Source organism: Amia ocellicauda, chromosome 14 (genome assembly GCF_036373705.1).
Source record: "Amia ocellicauda isolate fAmiCal2 chromosome 14, fAmiCal2.hap1, whole genome shotgun sequence".
NCBI classification, from domain to species: domain Eukaryota; kingdom Metazoa; phylum Chordata; class Actinopteri; order Amiiformes; family Amiidae; genus Amia; species Amia ocellicauda.
Window position 1 is genome coordinate 7,380,421 of NC_089863.1, and position 19,037 is coordinate 7,399,457.

The 19,037-nt window shown below is 41.6% G+C and overlaps 1 protein-coding gene and 1 long non-coding RNA gene across 3 annotated transcripts; one reads left to right on the top strand and one right to left on the bottom strand.

The window, feature by feature from the left end:
• Positions 1–6,360: 6,360 nt before the first annotated feature.
• LOC136768506 (uncharacterized) lies at positions 6,361–7,794 on the top strand. The gene is made up of 2 exons (XR_010821985.1): positions 6,361–6,905; positions 7,088–7,794. It is a non-coding gene; the product is annotated as an uncharacterized LOC136768506 (long non-coding RNA).
• A 2,967-nt stretch (positions 7,795–10,761) lies between these two features.
• Positions 10,762–14,563, bottom strand: LOC136768500 (cathepsin K-like). 2 transcript variants are annotated; one of them, XM_066722733.1, is made up of 8 exons: positions 14,479–14,563; positions 13,912–14,044; positions 13,160–13,282; positions 12,887–13,051; positions 12,532–12,756; positions 12,218–12,383; positions 11,804–11,909; positions 10,762–10,971 (listed from the first exon to the last, which is right to left on the bottom strand). In XM_066722733.1, exons 2-8 carry the CDS (start codon positions 14,032–14,034, stop codon positions 10,872–10,874), a joined length of 1,008 nt encoding a protein of 335 aa, XP_066578830.1. In that variant the 5' UTR covers positions 14,035–14,044; positions 14,479–14,563; the 3' UTR covers positions 10,762–10,871. The 2 variants fall into 2 exon arrangements, with proteins under 2 accessions (XP_066578830.1, XP_066578831.1); XM_066722734.1 differs by having other exon boundaries at positions 13,912–14,041; positions 14,479–14,543.
• Between the last annotated feature and the right edge of the window lie 4,474 nt (positions 14,564–19,037).

Here is a 19,037-nt window from a genome sequence, read left to right on the forward strand (position 1 = left end):
AAAGCTGAGACTCTGATGTGAAAAATGTGTTTTTTATACCCCCCTGCATTCTGAAATGGGGGGGTATGGGGGTCTGAGTAGGAATACAAAATCTGAGAAAATATTGACAATCATGACATATTCTGGAACCAGACAGTCTACTGATCAAAACAAAACCATCCATGTTTTGGTAGAAGCAACACATACCCGTAGAGAGCTCAAAATGTCAAGATGGAAAACTGTTTACAGTGTACTAATCCACAATGATTTTACATAATTGGATCTAAACTTCTCTGTGTTTGATAAAACATCAAATAATATTATTGTTCTGAACAAAACAAGCCTATCTGCAAAGAAATCCGATCGAAACTAAGTGATCTGTGACCGTCTGAATGAGACTCCCCCCCCCTCGGGCTCTGAATGATGGCGGGCGACATGGAAACTGTAAATCGGATGTGTTTCAAACGATATGCGCATTGTAGGAATAAATACAGTGTAACTTCTACGTACAGGAGCTGCGCATAACACTGCCAAATAATGCTTAAGAAGGTGTAGTAACACAGTATATAACTCTGAAATATCCATTATTTTTCAGTTTTTGGTAACCTAATTTATTTATTTTTTACCTCTGGCAGTTTTCTGCTTACCTATGTACTATTTCAGGTTATTCATTGGATTGGAACTGCTTAAATTTCAATACAAACTGGAAAAATGGGGGTGTTATAAAACTTTTGACTGGTAGTGTATATACACTCACCTAAAGGATTATTAGGAACACCATACTAATACTGTGTTTGACCCCCTTTCGCCTTCAGAACTGCCTTAATTCTACGTGGCATTGATTCAACAAGGTGCTGAAAGCATTCTTTAGAAATGTTGGCCCATATTGATAGGATAGCATCTTGCAGTTGATGGAGATTTGTGGGATGCACATCCAGGGCACGAAGCTCCCGTTCCACCACATCCCAAAGATGCTCTATTGGGTTGAGATCTGGTGACTGTGGGGGCCAGTTTAGTACAGTGAACTCATTGTCATGTTCAAGAAACCAATTTGAAATGATTCGACCTTTGTGACATGGTGCATTATCCTGCTGGAAGTAGCCCTCAGAAGATGGGTACATGGTGGTCATAAAGGGATGGACATGGTCAGAAACAATGCTCAGGTAGGCCGTGGCATTTAAACGATGCCCAATTGGCACTAAGGGGCCTAAAGTGTGCCAAGAAAACACCCGCCACACCACCACCACCAGCCTGCACAGTGGTAACAAGGCATGATGGATCCATGTTCTCATTCTGTTTACGCCAAATTCCGACTCTACCATCTGAATGTCTCAATAGAAATCGAGACTCATTAGACCAGGCAACATTTTTCCAGTCTTCAACTGTCCAATTTTGGTGAGCTTGTGCAAATTGTAGCCTCTTTTTCCTATTTGTAGTGGAGATGAGTGGTACCCGGTGGGGTCTTCTGCTGTTGTAGCCCATCCGCCTCAAGGTTGTACGTGTTGTGGCTTCACAAATGCTTTGCTGCATACCTCGGTTGTAACGAGTGGTTATTTCAGTCAAAGTTGCTCTCCTATCAGCTTGAATCAGTCGGCCCATTCTCCTCTGACCTCTAGCATCAACAAGGCATTTTTGCCCACAGGACTGCCGCATACTGGATGTTTTTCCCTTTTCACACCATTCTTTGTAAACCCTAGAAATGGTTGTGCGTGAAAATCCCAGTAACTGAGCAGATTGTGAAATACTCAGACCGGCCCGTCTGGCACCAACAACCATGCCACGCTCAAAATTGCTTAAATCACCTTTCTTTCCCATTCAGACATTCAGTTTGGAGTTCAGGAGATTGTCTTGACCAGGACCACACCCCTAAATGCATTGAAGCAACTGCCATGTGATTGGTTGGTTAGATAATTGCATTAATGAGAAATTGAACAGGTGTTCCTAATAATCCTTTAGGTGAGTGTATATGCTGTTGAATTATAAAACTGTGGGAAGTTGTGGAAATATTGATTTGAATATATCAGTGACTGGCCTCTTATTTCTTGACACTTGTTTGGCTGTCATTGAACAGACTCGTCTTATTTATTTTGTATTTGTCATTCTTGTTCACTAAGATTAAATATGAATTATGTCACTCCATCTTCAAATAAATCATCAGGATAATGCTGAAGGCCAACATTAAATTCATTACCTAGCATTGAATGAAACAGAAATGTTTGGTGGAATTTATGGTCCCGGACATTGAGACTGGAGAACAATGCCTCTGTTGCAGATTGTCCTTTCAGGCACACAGTGCGTATGAGGCCGGCCGCCTGTACCCGCGTGTCCCTCAGTGACATCACTTCCTCTGCCTCCTCTGCACTGAGAGCTCCACTTCGCTGTAGATCCTCAAGCAGCCCGTCAATCACTTCCTCGGTCACATTGTTTACGAACACCACCTGTTTCCAGAACACCATGGCTGAAAAATCACAAAGAGAGAGTGAATGAAAATGGCAAATTGAATCAGCCCATTTACAACTCATTTATATGAAAGGGACAATATTTTAATGAGACCGATGATCTCCCCTGAACAGCCCAAGGAAATATACTGTATTGAGTACTAGTATGGATGAAACACATCACAATTGTAGGGCTGTGAATTAGATTAACACCCCTGTGTACGTGTTACAATGGGAGAGACAAACGCTGCTGCACAAGAAGAACCTGAGATTCTAAGAAAGGTCACACGCTTTCTTCAAAGTTAAAGGGTGTATTTGAGCTGATAGATCTTATAATTATTATTAATTTTCCTTTTTCTAGCTGTCCAACCCATAGCCAACCCAACCCATGTCACTCAAACTTTTGAGTGAATTTCTTGCACAAGTGAATAGCTTTGTGTAAAATGGACATATTCCTTCATCTGTCACTTGGTGGAGCTGTGTTCATCATAGACCTGTAGCAGAAACAGGCTCCCGGGCTACTACTGGCGCTATACATGGAAATTCGTGCAGAAAAAATCTAAAAAATAAAGAAGTATCGTATTAAAGACAACAAGTGATAATATACATCAGTACAATTCCTAATAATGATATGCATTATATTTTAGTTTAATACATTTCACATTGGCCAATATACACTTTTCAACATTAATTTTGATCGATAACACTAACAGTAGGCTATAGGCTACATTATAGATTCACTATAAAACATGATCAGGTGTCTATATTGGTAGGCTTACAGGAAAACATGTAGTTACGTCTTAACTAAACTCGGTAACGAAATGGAAAACAAAAATAATTATTAATAATAATTAAATTAGGTTATGGGCCTATGTGTGTATGTGTGTGTGTGTATGCGATAATTAGGCTACATACTAGAGGTTGATCGATAGTGTATTTTCAAAACCGATACCGATAACAATAATTAGGGTGGGGGGAAAAGCTGATTTCCGATTAATGGCCGATAATTTTTCTCTATCAATAAAATCAATATACTGTATAAAATATATAGCACTCAATGTAAAATTGCAACAATTAAAATAAATCAATTCAAATTCTGGCAAATTTTGAAAATTGGAAAACAAATGAGGGAGTTATGAAGAATGAATTCATTGGAAAGTTTTTGATAAAATGACAGCATTAATTCAACATTACCCTTTTTAAATCATTGATGAAAAAAAAATACACATAATGAAATTCCAGTAAAAGCAACCTTTGGGTACTTTACTTATGTTCAGATGTAACTGCTCGCTGTGGAATGTGTAGCTGCGGTCAGCGGTGCCGGTCAAACAGGTTCTGCGGATGCGCTGCTGTCTCTGCTAAAACAGAGACCAGACAGTATTTCACGCTTTCCATTTGTAGATTTGTGTGGTAAAACTCCTTTCTTATTTCTCAAACAATTGCAATAAACGTGTTGCATTTGCAAGTAATAAAGGCGGCTGCTGTTATTTTACAACCGGATTAGCAAGGAAACATTAGAAAATTCTGGAATCATATAAGGACGTCACCATGTACACAAACGCCTAATTTTTGTAATCCACATTACACAAATAAATACGATAACTCAATAATAAATAAATAACTCAGTAGGAATAAGATCCAAATGTGAACAAATGTAATGCCCTGATTTAAATCCAGTCATCATTTTCACAGAAATGCCTAAATGTGCTGTTGATGTTTCTCTAGTCAGACTGGGATGGAAGTGAATATGGCCGCTGTCATCAATTAGTTTGTGAGTGAAATGAATGACAGATGCACATATATGCACATTTTTTTTTCATTAGTATGCTTCTGTTGTGTAGGTTGAATGCAATAGGTTACACAAGTATAGTTGCAGCCTGTGAACTACGCACTGACATTAATGGCAACACGTCTCTTTGGGCAATGTGTGAGTTGACTCTATGCCCCCCACTTCTGAAGATGCGCTCAGCCGTCCATGCTTGTGTTGCTCTTGCTGTGTTGGTTGTGAATGATGTTATAAATGTTGCAGATCAAATGTTGATGCTGCATAATTTGTTTACTGGTAACTAAGAAGTGTGTCCTCTGCTATGCCCTGGCATAGAAATGATGTTACTTAACTTTTTCAGTTGGCTTATGTCAATCAGACTATCAACAGAAGTGAGGAGGCTGCCAGCACCTAACCAGTATATCTCTGAGCTGCAGTGATTTGCTGACCAAATCCACTTCTCTTGTATTGAGAATTCTACATTCAGTGAAAGCAATACAATTAGCTTCAGAAATATAGGTAATCGACTATCTATCAGAATAAATTAATAGTGAGGAAAACGTTTAAGTGAGTTAAAATAGAAATCTCATTTTATGTAGGAGGTATCTGAAGATATTGAGATTGTAGTTGTTTTAAATGTACACAGTTTCAATTTCAGCATGGTGTGTCCGACCGTGCCAGAGACATTTCGAAAAATGGGGCCTATATACAGTGAGGGAAAAAAGTATTTGATCCCCTGCTGATTTTGTATGTTTGCCCACTGATAAAGAAATTATCAGTCTATAATTTTAATGGTAGGTGTATTTTAATAGTGAGAGAATAACAACAAAAAAATCCAGAAAAACACATTTCAAAAAAGTTATAAATTGATTTGCATGTTAATGAGGGAAATAAGTATTTGATCCCCTATCAATCAGCAAGATTTCTGGCTCCCAGGTGTCTTTTATACAGGTAACGAGCTGAGATTAGGAGCACTCTCTTAAAGGGACACCTGTCCACAGAAGCAATCAATCAATCAGATTCCAAACTCTCCACCATGACCAAGACCAAAGAGCTGTCCAAGGATGTCAGGGACAAGATTGTAGACCTACACAAGGCTGGAATGGGCTACAAGACCATCACCAAGCAGCTTGGTGAGAAGGTGACAACAGTTGGTGCGATTATTCGCAAATGGAAGAAACACAAAATAACTGTCAGTCTCCCTCGGTCTGGGGCTCCATGCAAGATCTCACCTCGTGGAGTTTCAATGATCATGAGAACGATGAGGAATCAGCCCAGAACTACACGGGACCATAGTCACCAAGAAAACAATTGGTAACACACTACGCCGTGAAGGACTGAAATCCTGCAGCGCCCGCAAGGTCCCCCTGCTCAACAAAGCACATGTACAGGCCCGTCTGAAGTTTGCCAATGAACATCTGAATGATTCAGAGGAGAACTGGGTGAAAGTGTTGTGGTCAGATGAGACCAAAATCGAGCTCTTTGGCATCAACTCAACTCGCCGTGTTTGGAGGAGGAGGAATGACCCCAAGAACACCATCCCCACCGTCAAACATGGAGGTGGAAACATTATGCTTTGGGGGTGTTTTTCTGCTAAGGGGACAGGACAACTGCACCGCATCAAAGGGACGATGGACGGGGCCATGTACCGTCAAATCTTGGGTGAGAACCTCCTTCCCTCAGCCAGGGCATTGAAAATGGGTCGTGGATGGGTATTCCAGCATGACAATGACCCAAAACACACAGCCAAGGCAACAAAGGAGTGGCTCAAGAAGAAGCACATTAAGGTCCTGGAGTGGCCTAGCCAGTCTCCAGACCTTAATCCCATAGAAAATCTGTGGAGGGAGCTGAAGGTTTGAGTTGCCAAACGTCAGCCTCAAAACCTTAATGACTTGGAGAGGATCTGCAAAGAGGAGTGGGACAAAATCCCTCCTGAGATGTGTGCAAACCTGGTGGCCAACTACAAGAAACGTATGACCTCTGTCACCAAGTACTAAGTCGAAGGGGTCAAATACTTATTTCTCTTATTAACATGCAAATCAATTTATACCTTTTTTGAAATGCGTTTTTCTGGATTTGTTTGTTGTTATTCTGTCTCTCACTGTTAAAATACACCTACCATTAAAATTATAGACAGATCATTTCTTTGTCAGTGGGCAAACGTACAAAATCAGCAGGGGATCAAATACTTTTTTCCCTCACTGTACATGGGAGGACTATGAGTGCAGCTGGACAGCTAGTTCAACCCAACCTAAGCCGTTACACGGTTGCATCCATTGTCTGAACTTTCAGAAGGGAAAACAGGTAATTTGCCTTGTTACTGTGATACATGTAATGGTGTAGTGCATATAGACTGAATCTCCACTTTGTTCTCAGTGTAGTTTTTACCACAGTAATGGATGACCATAGGTCAGTAATGGTCAAATTTCATTTTTGCAGAACTGAGAGGCGGCCATCTATTGGAGGTAGATGGAGACTTGTCACAGTTGAGCAGGAGACTGCCCTGGTGAATATGGTGATTGCCAATAATGCCATCCGTTTGAGGGAAATTCAAACCCAAATAGTTGAAGACCAGGTAGTCTTCCAAGGAATTGACAGCATCAGCATTTCCACCATTGACCGGATCATTCAGAAGAACCACATAAGGACAAAGCAGCTGTACCATGTGCCCTTGTGAAAGGAATTCAAACAGAGTTAAGGAGCAACGATTACAATATGTGCAGGTAATTACTATACTGTACAGAATTTGTACAGTATGTAGAGTATGGCCCATCTCTCCAACATATCAATACAGTACTGTATATTAATGTGTTTTGCAGTAACTGCAGTACACACTCTTTCATTCCAGTACAGTAGTACACTGTGTTTGTAGTACAGTAAAATGTGTGTTTTTTTACTTCTGTAGAGAATCTTTGAGCTGGATGCCATGGCTGACCCACATGAGTAGATCCTCATTGATGAGGCAGGGTTCAACCTAACAAAAAGGCACAAAAGGGGGCGCAACATCCTTGGTCACCATGCCATCATACAAGTTCCTGGCCAGAGGGGAGGCAATGTCACACTATGTGCAGCCATCAGCAATCGTGACGTCCTCCACCACCATGTCAAAGTGGGTCCATACAAAATGGCACAACTTCAATTTCTAGATCAGCTGCACAAGAACATTCTTCAACAGGATGGGAAGCCCAATATGTTGTCATTTGGGATAAAGTGAGTTTCCATCGGGCTGCTTTGGTTCACGCCTGGTTCAATGACCATCCCAGATTCACCGTTCTTTTTTTGCCAGCATACTCCCCATTTCTGAATCTGATTGAGGAATTTTTCTCAGCATGGCGGTGGAGAGTGTATGACCGCAAGCCCTACGCACAGCAAAACCTCCTGGAGGCAATGGTGGACGCCTGTGGTGATGTGTCTGTGGAGTCTATCCAGGATTATCTAAGGCACACAAGGGCATTTTTCCCATGCTGCCTGGCAAGAGCAAACATAATGTGTGACATTGATAAGATATTATGGCCTGACCCAGGCCTGAGACGAGATGAAGAGAATGCTGATGCTGATGCTGTGTAACCTGTACATTTGCTGCATTTGGAAATAAAGCTTTTGGAAATTGGGTATTTTACTGTGCATGGATTCTCCCTTACATGTTTTGTCAGTGTGACATTTCAAAAGTCAGGTTTTTGACCAAAACAGCATATACAGTAGTATTCCCTTATCCACTAATGTAAGAGGTATTTATTACAGTACTGTTTTGAATTTCTCTCGCCAGGGTATTCCTGAAAGGGTTATCTGGATAGTCAGTGCTGTGATTTTACAAAGTTCCAAATTATTTCTCTGAAAACCTATTCTAAACATTTTGGTAGCAGTGTTTTGAATTAATCCCTCCAGTCATGTAGTCTGTGTTTTTGACAGCTTGTGTGTGTTTTCTGAGGGCAAAGTTTGAACATTGGACCCAGAAGTTAGATGTTTGTACCATTGGGTGTGAGTTTTTAAAATTGTGTGTGAAGATTTGAGAAAATGGCGAGTTGTTCCAGGAATTGTGTCTAAGCAATTGAGAAACTGTAATACAAGGTTTAGTACTTTAATACATCAAATACCCATTGTGCCATATCTGCAGCATCTGCCTGCCATCACAAGACACAATAGTATGTTGCTTGTCTTGTGTCAGTATACAGCTATACCTGTCATCCACAATGTCTTCAGGATTGAGCACTGCCAGGTGCAGATGTAATTTAAGAAATTCAAATAATTAATTAAATTGTAAAGGAAACAAACGAGCATTTTCATTGTATTATGCTGTATACAATGTCTCATCTATGCGTATTAAATATGATACAATTACGTAGCACAACACTGCATGTGCACATGGAGTGTGTACTATTTTACATTCAGTCGTTTTAGTAGATTGATTTATTTAAACTCAATGTTGAAGCAGATATTATCTGAAATATCTTGCTATCTGTTATTAATTACATGCATATCTGACATTAAATACATACACCCAGAATCACAGTCAAATCATCAACTTCTTACAATACAATTACTACTACTGAGAAGAAAGTACTTACAATCGCTTAGACGTCCGGAAGTCTCATAAAATATGCGTTTTGTTTCAGAGTCCAGATTTATATTGACTTCAACACCATTGACTTCCTAAGGTGCAACCCACTGTAGATTATTATGGACCTAATTAAGCCCCCTGAGATAACAAACAAGACGTGACGGGAACAGGACTAGTATCTCATTGATCAGACACTTACTGTTGGCTCTCGTTGCCGATCTCCTATTGGCAGCTTGAATCTCTTTCCATTTCCACTTACAAATCACTAGCCTTCTGTCAACGTATCCTATTAGAAAAAAAAGTATATTATCTTTCATTGAAAATACAGTACAATTAGCGATTAGCTACGTTCTGTTTGGAAAAAGTAACATCCACAGTTTCTTTAAAATATGTTTTACTGGTTTCAGATGCAAGCTATCAACCACTGCATTTAATATAAAACAAAAACAGATCTCTTGCAGGTTGCAATATTTTCTGCATGACTTTTGGAAATTAACTAGCAGGTAATTGTGTTTACTGTTTATTCCGTGTGTGTTTATCATTATTGCTAAATATCAGTGTGCAGGCTGCATGTTCTCCCTGTGTTTTCTCCGGTTCTTCCCTTTTCATCCCACTGTCCAAAGGTATGTTGTGTGTAAGATTACCATACACATATGTGAATCATGTAGTGTTTATGTACACACACACAGACATATATATATATATATATGTTAATCTGTCTTTATAGTATTATACTTTGCCCTGACAGGGACAGGGATACGGTGATTCCAGACACATTTCCCCCATTTCAATCAGAATCCCCCCATTTAAAACCACGAAACCTTCACCCCTATTGTTTCCCTCATTTTCATTCCCCCTCCAGTCTGGCTACCCCAATTAAACCCTTAATTGAACTATTTGCTTTGTAAGACATTAAAACAATGTTCAGATCTTCATCATCTAATCTGGCATAAATAAAATAACATTAACCACTATGGGCTAGGGGTTTCAAAACTCTAAGTGTCTATGACCTGCCTCAAGTAAGCACCTGGGCAAATAAATAATTAGCCATGTTTATTAGGGAAGTGTTCGATATCGAAGTATGGTGTATACTTAAGTATGGTGTAGGATTACAAAAGTCCCCAGCCCCATTTCTGGTTCTGTCTCTTAATGTTGCGAATGTGTGTTTTTATAAAGACAAGGACTCCTATGAGTTAACTTCATTTCCCAGCGGCAATTGTATATTGAACTTGAAGCTCCGGGAAGGTTATTGCTAAGAAGACTATACTCCTGAACTGGAAAAGCAGACACAGACTTAGCATCACACAATGGCTAAATCTGTTAACAGATTATATTACACAGGAAAAAGAAACACAACCACCAACAATAACCAGGAAAATAGATGTAATGAAACTTGGGCACAATTTCTATTTTATTTCCATTTACCATTGTAACTAATGGTTCATGCACACACACACACATGCACACACATACACACACACACAACCCCAAACAGTGTATTAAAATCTTTTCCATTTATTTATTTATTTATTTATTTATTTATTTATTTTCTTTCTTTATTTATTAATGTTGTGTGTTTGTGTTGTTTTATGTTTGCATTGACATGAAGGATACACCCAACTGGTCTCCTATATGCACCCAATATTATGTTTATATCTTAGTTTGTCGACGTGTCATCGGTCCGTCTGTCTGTCTATCTGTCTAAATTGTCCACCTGTTGATTTAATTGTTTTTTTATTCTGTTGGTTGTTTGTCTGGCCATCTGTCTCCTGGCCACGGACGGTCTTGGATGGGTAGGGAAGGGTAGTACGGGAGGGAGGGTGGGTGGAAGAGGGTGAGGTGGGGTTAGAGGGGTTATTAGTGGTAGGGAGGGGTAAATAAACTGTTATTCCTTGCAAAACACAGTCTGATGTCTACTGCTGTCAGTCATGCACACTGCAGGAGTACATAAACACAAAGTTGGTTTTCCCATGAAGGATTGACAGGTCCAAGCTTAGGAAATGATACAGAATACACCTGGATTGGTTTAATTGCAATATGATTATTTATTATTTAGAATTATACATTGAAGCTGAAGAGATAGGGAAGCAGAAGTCAAAACCCCTATTATCCTCTCAGCTGCATGATGTGGTCACACCAATGGGATGACTCCATTCTGGCTGACACCACATTCGTCACCTTGGTCCTTGGCCAGAAGAAGGTAGCCGTTCTCTCCCCAGTTGGTGCCCCAGCTAGAAAAGATCAGAGCAATGAGTCTGTGGGGCAGTGCTGTAGTCAAGAGAAGACAACCTTGATCTTCCTTGGCATGGCCCTTCACCATCACAAAACTGGGACCAGAAGACAAGTCAGAAGAAGTGAAGTGACAGACTGAAATTAGAAGACACCTGGAGATGCAGACCAAGAAGACCAAGACTCAGATCCTAAAAAAGCAGCTTGATGATGTCTTTGGATGAATAAGAAAAATGCATGATTTCTCAAGTATCCCAAGCTTTGCAAGCCTAAATGGATTTCAATTGTTAAGGATATAGAAGAACAGTCTATGTCTCTCAGGCTCAAAGTGTATCTGAATTTCACAAGCTAACACTGCCACGGCATTGATCTGTCATTGACCAAGAGTAAACGCCAAGACAGAAAACTCTACTTAAGCTACAATATGTTTCAATCTTATTCCTATCTCTATCCTCACGAATTCAATACATCTTTGCTTGCGTATGTTTTACTATTCACACTGCTGATTCAGTGATGCATTCCAAATCCAGTTCCCACCCCATTGAATTGTGTTAACTTATTTCATCATTCAGACCATCTGATCACAGAGTCATTGATGTTTGCCCAAGGTCTTCTGCTTATCAATGCTTCAAGGATTACCTTGAGAATACCTGGCATTCGGGAATCCCACTTTAATGAAACCTAAAGACCTAAAGTAGGAAATTGGGTGTACATATAACCTCAACATATAAGACTGATTTATCACAATGAGTGCTGGAGGACAGAATTTTGTTAAGGGAATACAGTTAAAGCCTTTGTGGGCATACACTTATTTTGAAGTCAATGACAGCTCACCTGTTCTTGATGATCCAGTAATTGTCAGTTCCTTCAGTGCCGAATCCAACCACGACCATGGCGTGATTCTGTTTCCAGTTGGTACACTGGGGGTCATAGAAGACTCCTGCAAGAGAATCAAGGAGAGAGCTGCAGTGCTAGAGGGGAGTTTAGGTGTCAGTTAAATAAAAGCTCATGAATCAGAGTGATCAGTCTTTCCAGCTTGCTCACAATAATGTCTCAATAGGAGACTGCATGCAGGTTCGTCCTCGCAGAGATGGCCCCGATACTGGGATACACAACAGCAAGAGTCTATGGCAAGAACGGACCTCAATACCTCCCAGAAATTCCAAAGTATTAACCACACTCTGCCTCCCAGATTCCCCCCTCCATTCATCTATTTGTGCAGAGATCCAGACTGAAAAGGCAGCTCACCACTCTGGTAGAACTGGAAACTGGGGGTTGTGGAGTCAATGGTGATTGCGACAGGCCCAATGGTGACCAGTGCATCTTCCAGGGCCTGTTCATTACCACTGGGGAGGGACATCCAGTCCTTCACTGTGGCGACGAACTTGCTCTGGTCAGCAGCACAGACTTGTTTCTGGATGTGGAGATAGAGAATTGTGTCATTATACAATTCGTATCCATTCATTAGTCCTTATGACTTGATCTGTGCTTTCTGAGCACTGTCTCTCTCTTGCTTCATGTGTGAGCAGCCTCAGTACACCTGTGACTCCCCGATCCCTCACCGTCGTGGCGTAGGGGTAGGTGGCCTCAGCCTGGATTCCTCCAATGCTTTGAATGTATTCATAGGCCACAAAAGGCAATCCTCCATTGCAACCCCTATTTCCAAAGTCCCCGGAGCAGTCCACCAGCTGCTGTTTGCTCAGAGGGATCAGTTGTTTTGTTTTGTTCATCCACTGGGCTTCCAGAGCTCCTGCAGCGCTGAAGGCCCAGCAGCATCCACATGAGCCCTGGGAGGGAAAGAGAGGAAACACAAGCGGTGAGTCGGGCAGGAGGCAAGGGACTTCAAGCCTCTTGTAATTGTCCTTCAGGCAGCCATTGCTAAGGTTTGGAAAAGGAAAGCAACCTGGTTAGACCTACCTGATTCTCAACTGGAGTGACGTAGCCCAGGGTCCTGTAATCAATACTTGTAACGCTGAGACTGCTGGCCGCCTTGCGGAGCTCTTCACCTGTCAGCTGATTGTTGCTTCTCGTGTTTGGCCTGGACATGGTCATCTGTGTCAGGTTCAGAAACTCTTCTGGGGTCTGAAGGACAAGAGAGAAGAAAGAAAGAGTGAGAGAGAGACACAAGCTCAGCAGGGAGAGGAATGCACAATTGAGATGCAAGACATCAAGAAGAAAGGAGGTGCTCACCAGGTCTCCAAATTGGTTCATGCCCATTTTGTACGTTGCATTGCCCTCTTGGAATCTCTGATTGTGCTCCTCAATGGCTCTGTAGTTTGCTTCCCAGATTTCTCTTCTCTGCACATCCCCAACCTGAAACAAAGCAACCCCTTCAGAAGGAGCTCATAGGGAATACATTCCCAAACTCCTGCTTCAGCTCCCCCTACTGACTGCAGAGAGACACCTGCCAGTGTCTCCATCTCCACACCCAGCGGCATCTGCCATCAGAGCAGGAGAGTTACATTCAGTGCAATTAAAGTCCTGTGCACTAAATTTGAATTCAATGTAAAGTGAATTATGCAGTGCTCTATTTTACACTCAATCAACGGAGAGCCAGCTTGATGTTTGGGCTTGTAATGTTCAGTACCCACAGACTGAAGTACAGTCATTTCGCTGCAGTCATACAGTAGGTATGACAAGCAGATAAGTTACACACATCAGTCTTGACAGAAATATTTCCTTACAGAGTTAGAGCGTGACATCTCAACACCAGGGGATCACCACATCCTACTGTACTGTACAGGTGAGGACATTTACACAGTATACCGAGGGCTCTGCGTAAGCACGTGAACAGTCTGCACCAGTTGCCATCGACAATCTAATTCAAGGCACACAGTTTCATGGCACACAGTTGAAATTATAGTGTGAAGGTTGACACTATTCCAGTCTGAAGTCTTCACTATCAATGACAATTCTCCACACTGTCTGCCTCTCTCACTCACCCTTGTCCCTTGTTTCTGGAATTTGATTCTCCAGTTCTCCCACTCAGAGTCCAGCTGAGGGTCCAGGCAGGTGAGCACATTGATGTAGAGAGCCACAGAGGCCAAGACATAGACAGCTTTCATGATCTACCTGCTGTGGAGGAACAGAGAGACACAGACACATGCTGTCTTAGATGAATCCATCTGACATTGCTCAGATATTTCATTTGGGTTTACTTTGACTGCAGAGATGAATATTTATTGATGGCATGAGAGACACAAAATCTGATTTTGCTCACACTTAAGCAAGACAGGGTCCCATTGAGCTTCTTCACTATTAAGATCATTTCAAACATGAGATGAATACAGATCCAGCCTTTAGCAAATGCTTGAAAAAAAATCTCACAGCATTATCCAGGGCATTACAGTGGACCCTGCATATGTGACTTGTACCCACAATCCTACACTGCCCAAACACAAGGTAACCATACTAGTCCAGTTCAAAAATGTGTTACCATTAATTTGCACTGCAACAGAAATGAGTTTCTGAAATTGAAGATAAAGCAGAAGAGTGCAAGGATCTCTCACCTGCGTGTAGTCACAGTGCGTGCAGTGTCTTCTCTTCAAGTGAGTGTCTTCTAGTTCTGAGGTGTCTCTGCTGCTGGATGCTGACACTTTCCAGGGTTGGACTTTTATACAGTTTTGGAGGAGCCCAGTTAAGTCACAAATTCATCCAAAACAAACATTTTAGTCAAAGAGACAATGACTTGACTTAGTGACAACCTCAGGAAGGGTGTAGATAGTTTTAGGGGCTTGATTACTTTTTAAAAGCCAACTCATCACAAACGGAATGGTCTTAGGGCCACCCAGAATCAGTTCTTCCTTAATGAAGTATTGCATGTTTTCTTGGGATGAACTACTAATAAGTTAAAATTAAAGTCTATAGAATGTGTACATTTGTAATATGGGCTGTGAATCAGAGACAGGTTCATTTGTGAGGGAACTTATCAGAACAGAGCAAGAGAAATAATTAATTGAAATTGAAAAGAAGCAACAGGATTGGTAGTTCAAGCTTTGCTGAAACAGATGGAGAACACTTTTATCAATCTGATATCGTTCTGGATTTCGAGGAAGGTCTAACAAAATGACTCAGGACTGAACCTAGAATTACTTTTCAGTTTTCTTTTTTGTTGCATTAGTGATTTATTGTGATCAACTTTTCAAATTGATGCTTTGAAATGATTTCTGACACTGTCTGGCACTCTGTGGTTTGGTAGAACTTTGATGCAATTTGGTTTTAGACTGCTGTGCTTGGACTTTACATTTCAACTGTCTTTGTAAAAGTACACGTTCACACAGCTGTGTTCAATTTCATCCATATGAATCCTACTTGTGTTATAATTCTCACAGGTATTTATTGAAATGGACTTTTAATTTAATCCATATGTCCCTGTATTTTAATTGTTTGGGTGATTCATTTCATATTCTTTTTTGTTTGTATTTTTGACGTTACAGCAGAAGAAACATGGACAGACAGGAATGAGATGACCACGTTCCAGGGGAAATCTGTAAGAGTTACATGATAGCAGAAAACCTCATCAGTGGAGTTTTGTGACTTCAACTTGCTTATGCAACACTAACTTCCTGTTGAAAAGTTTTGAGTATCTTTTTATACGTTTACTCTTTTTCTTAAACAGTTACGCACGAGTCTTGCAGGCCACATACAATATGAAGTGCATCAGGAAATAAATCAATCATTTTTGGAAGAGGAACATGCCACTGCTCCATTCACATTGACTCTTAATAGCATACTTAGCAGTATGACGAGTTTACTGTGCCGTCTTAACAGCTTTACTTTGCAATCAATGACTTCTGGTAAGACCATTACCAAGCAGAAGACCCATATTTGCAACAAATCTCAAAGATCAAACCCTCCCTTTAAACACATATCGAGGACAACTTGGATTTACTTGGTGTACTGGTCTGTGCATTACTTGAATAAACAGCCCACCTGTCTGACGTGCCTGGATTAGCAATCGTACACTGATTTGGCTTCAATCCTTGAAGAAAAACATAGGAACTTAAAAACTTGTAGTTTTAATAATCAGAATAATCCATATCTTATTATGGAATTAGTTGAGTTTGAAATTCAAGATGTTCCCAGACATCTGTTTCTAAACCTGAACACTTGCTTCATTTGTTGAGAAAGGCCATCGTAACAAGTCTTGGAAGGCTCATATCTGCATCCATAACAATTACATAATTTCTGCCTATAATGAATGTAAATACAGTGTGCTTATGAACTCACAATTAGGCACCAATCTATTTCATCCCATTCATTCCATACCAATGATCATTCCTTAGTCCTGATATTAGTGTAGCTCAGCTGGAACTGATGTGGAGCCACCCAGTGATGACATTTTGCAAAGAAAAAGGTGGTTTAAGTTTTGGTGTAGGAAGAGAAGTGGAGACAATTGATTTCAGACAAAATATGTATCTAATAAAATCATATTTTATTTTTAAATAGATACACACATGCTGGAGAGAAGTCTGTATGAATAAAAACAACTGTGAAATTCTTATTCATCTCAATCATTACATCATTGGTGGTGGATCTGATTCAGTGAGCTTCAATTTGTTTCCAGCATTCTCTTTGAGACATATGTTCTGCAGAAATGTAGGTGAAGCTAAAGATGAATCTGCTTCAATCTAGTGGGATAGGAGTTTGCACATTTAAGAGTCCTTATCTAGAATTCTTACAGAGAAATGACTTGAGACTGAGGACAATGTCAAGGATCCCACTAAGTTTTATTTCAGTGTTGAAGTATGTGGTGCAAACCTTGCTGGGTTACAGTTAGCTGATTAAGGTTGGGTTGGAGAGGGAAGATAAACATTGTTAGTTTTTGTGACACAAGCTGAGGAGCTCAGGACAAAAGTCTGAAGTGATCCACCATCTTGGCACTTTCTACTAGACTCACAAGCATCTAAAACATCTGCCAGCACAATCATTTTCTCTTCTGTATACATACACAACAAGATAAGCATGTGTTCAGGTTTAGAAACAGATATCTGGGAACATCTTGAATTTCAAACTCAACTAATTCCATAATAAAATATGGATTATTCTGATTATTAAAACTACAAGTTTTTAAGTTCCTATGTTTTTCCTCAAGGATTGAAGCCAAATCAGTGTATGATTGTTAATCCAGGCGTGTCAGACAGGTGGGCTGTTTGTTCAAGTAATGCACAGACCAGTACACCTGTCATAGTCCCCTAGCACTCCCCCTCTATCCCCACTAGGGGCCGCCAATTCCCTGCCTTCTCCCTGCTTTCTTCACATTGTCAAATAACATTCCGGTCACCCATGTGCACTCCTGTTCCTTCCCTCTGTTTTCATTTGCCCTGCACCTCCCAAGCCTGGTTCCTTCTCCCCCTTATAAACCCCTCACTGCCTTCACTCAAGGTGAAGTTTCGTCAGTTCTGCCTGCGACTCCGAGCCCTTGTTCCTCCGAGCCCTTGTTCCTCCGACCATGGCCCGTGACCACGGCCACGTCTTCGCCCAGACCTTGTTTGCCCTGATCCGCCGGTACCCGACCCACGCCTGTCCGACCATCCCGCGATCCAGCACTGCACTTGGGTCCCCTGTTCTCGAGCTCCCCGAGGCAATCATGACAGAAAACTTCGCCTCAAAATGGACCCAGCAGCAATTATTTTCGAGACACGCCAGGGCAACCTGAATATAGAGGAATATGTGGAGGACTTCTGCGCTCTGGCTGCCGAGGTGGACTTCAACGAAAGTTCCCTCAAGGACCTTTTTCGTTGGGGGCTAAACGAGCCCATAGCATTCTTGCTGCCTGAGGGCAAGTGCAGCTGGACCCTGGTCATGTATATTGACATGGTGCTGTGGTTGAGTGGCTCAGCCTTCACTGTGGGAGAGACAGAGGAGGTCCCGGCTGCCGCCCAACCAGAGGTCCCGAAGAAAAGAAGGAAAAAGAAAAAGGTCCCGATCCCGGCCGCCGAACCAGAGGTAGCGGTCTCGATCCTGGCCACCGCCGCCGAACCAGAGGTCCCGGTCCCGATCCCGATCCCAGCAGCCGCCGCCACCACCCTGCCCGAGTGTCCAGCCCGAGTGCCCAGCAGTTGCCTTCGCCACCGCCCAGCAGCCCAAGCAGCCAGCGGTCGTCGACTTCGCCGCCGCCCAGCAGCCGGCATTGCCGTCTCCGCCTCCCACGCCTCCGCCTCAGATGGTCTGCATGATAAAATAAGTTAACGCAATTCAGTGGGGTGGGAACTGGATTTGGAATGCGTCACTGAATCAGCAGTGTGAATAGTAAAACATACGCAAGCCAAGATGTATTGAATTCCTGAGGATAGAGATAGGAATAAGATTGAAACATATTGCAGCTTAAGTAGGGTTTTCTGTCTTGGCGTTTACTCTTGGTCAATGACAGATCAATGCCGTGGCAGTGTTAGCTTGCGAAACTCAGATACACTTTGCGCCTGAGAGACATAGACTGTTCTTCTATATCCTTAACAATTGAAATCCATTTAGGCTTGCAAAGCTTGGGATACTTGAGAAATCATGCATTTTTCTTATTCATCCAAAGACATCATCAAGCTGCTTTTTTAGGATCTGAGTCTTGGTCTTCTTGGTCTGCATCTCCAGGTGTCTTCTAATTTCAGTCTGTCACTTCACTTCTTCTGACTTGTCCTCTGGTCCCAGTTTTGTGTTGGTGAAGGGCCATGCCAAGGAAGATCAAGGTTGTCTTCTCTTGACTACAGCACTGCCCCACAGACTCATTGCTCTGCTCTTTTCTAGCTGGGGCACCAGCTGGGGAGAGAACGGCTACCTTCTTCTGGCCAAGGACCAAGGTGACGAATGTGGCATCAGCCAGAATGGAGTCATCCCATTGGTGTGATCACATTATGCAGCCGGGAGGATAATTGGGGCTTTGACTTCTGCTTCCCTATCTCTCCTTCAATGTATAATTCTAAATAATAAATAATCATATTGCAATTAAACCAATCCAGGTGTCTTCTGTATCATTTCCTAAGATTGGTCCTGTCAATCCTTCATTGGAAAATCAACTTTGTGATTCTGTACTCCTGCAGTGTGCATGACTGACAGCAGTAGACATCAGACTGTG

Bases quoted from the DNA above. Each gene is read 5' to 3' on its own strand.
- LOC136768500 (XM_066722733.1), bottom strand. From the start codon at position 14,034: ATGAAAGCTGTCTATGTCTTGGCCTCTGTGGCTCTCTACATCAATGTG. The intron at 12,384-12,531 runs GTGAGGGATCGG...CTCCACATCCAG, and splicing joins CCTACCCCTACGCCACGACG to AAACAAGTCTGTGCTGCTGA. The intron at 11,910-12,217 runs GTGAGCTGCCTT...ATTCTCTTGCAG, and splicing joins TTTCCAGTTCTACCAGAGTG to GAGTCTTCTATGACCCCCAG.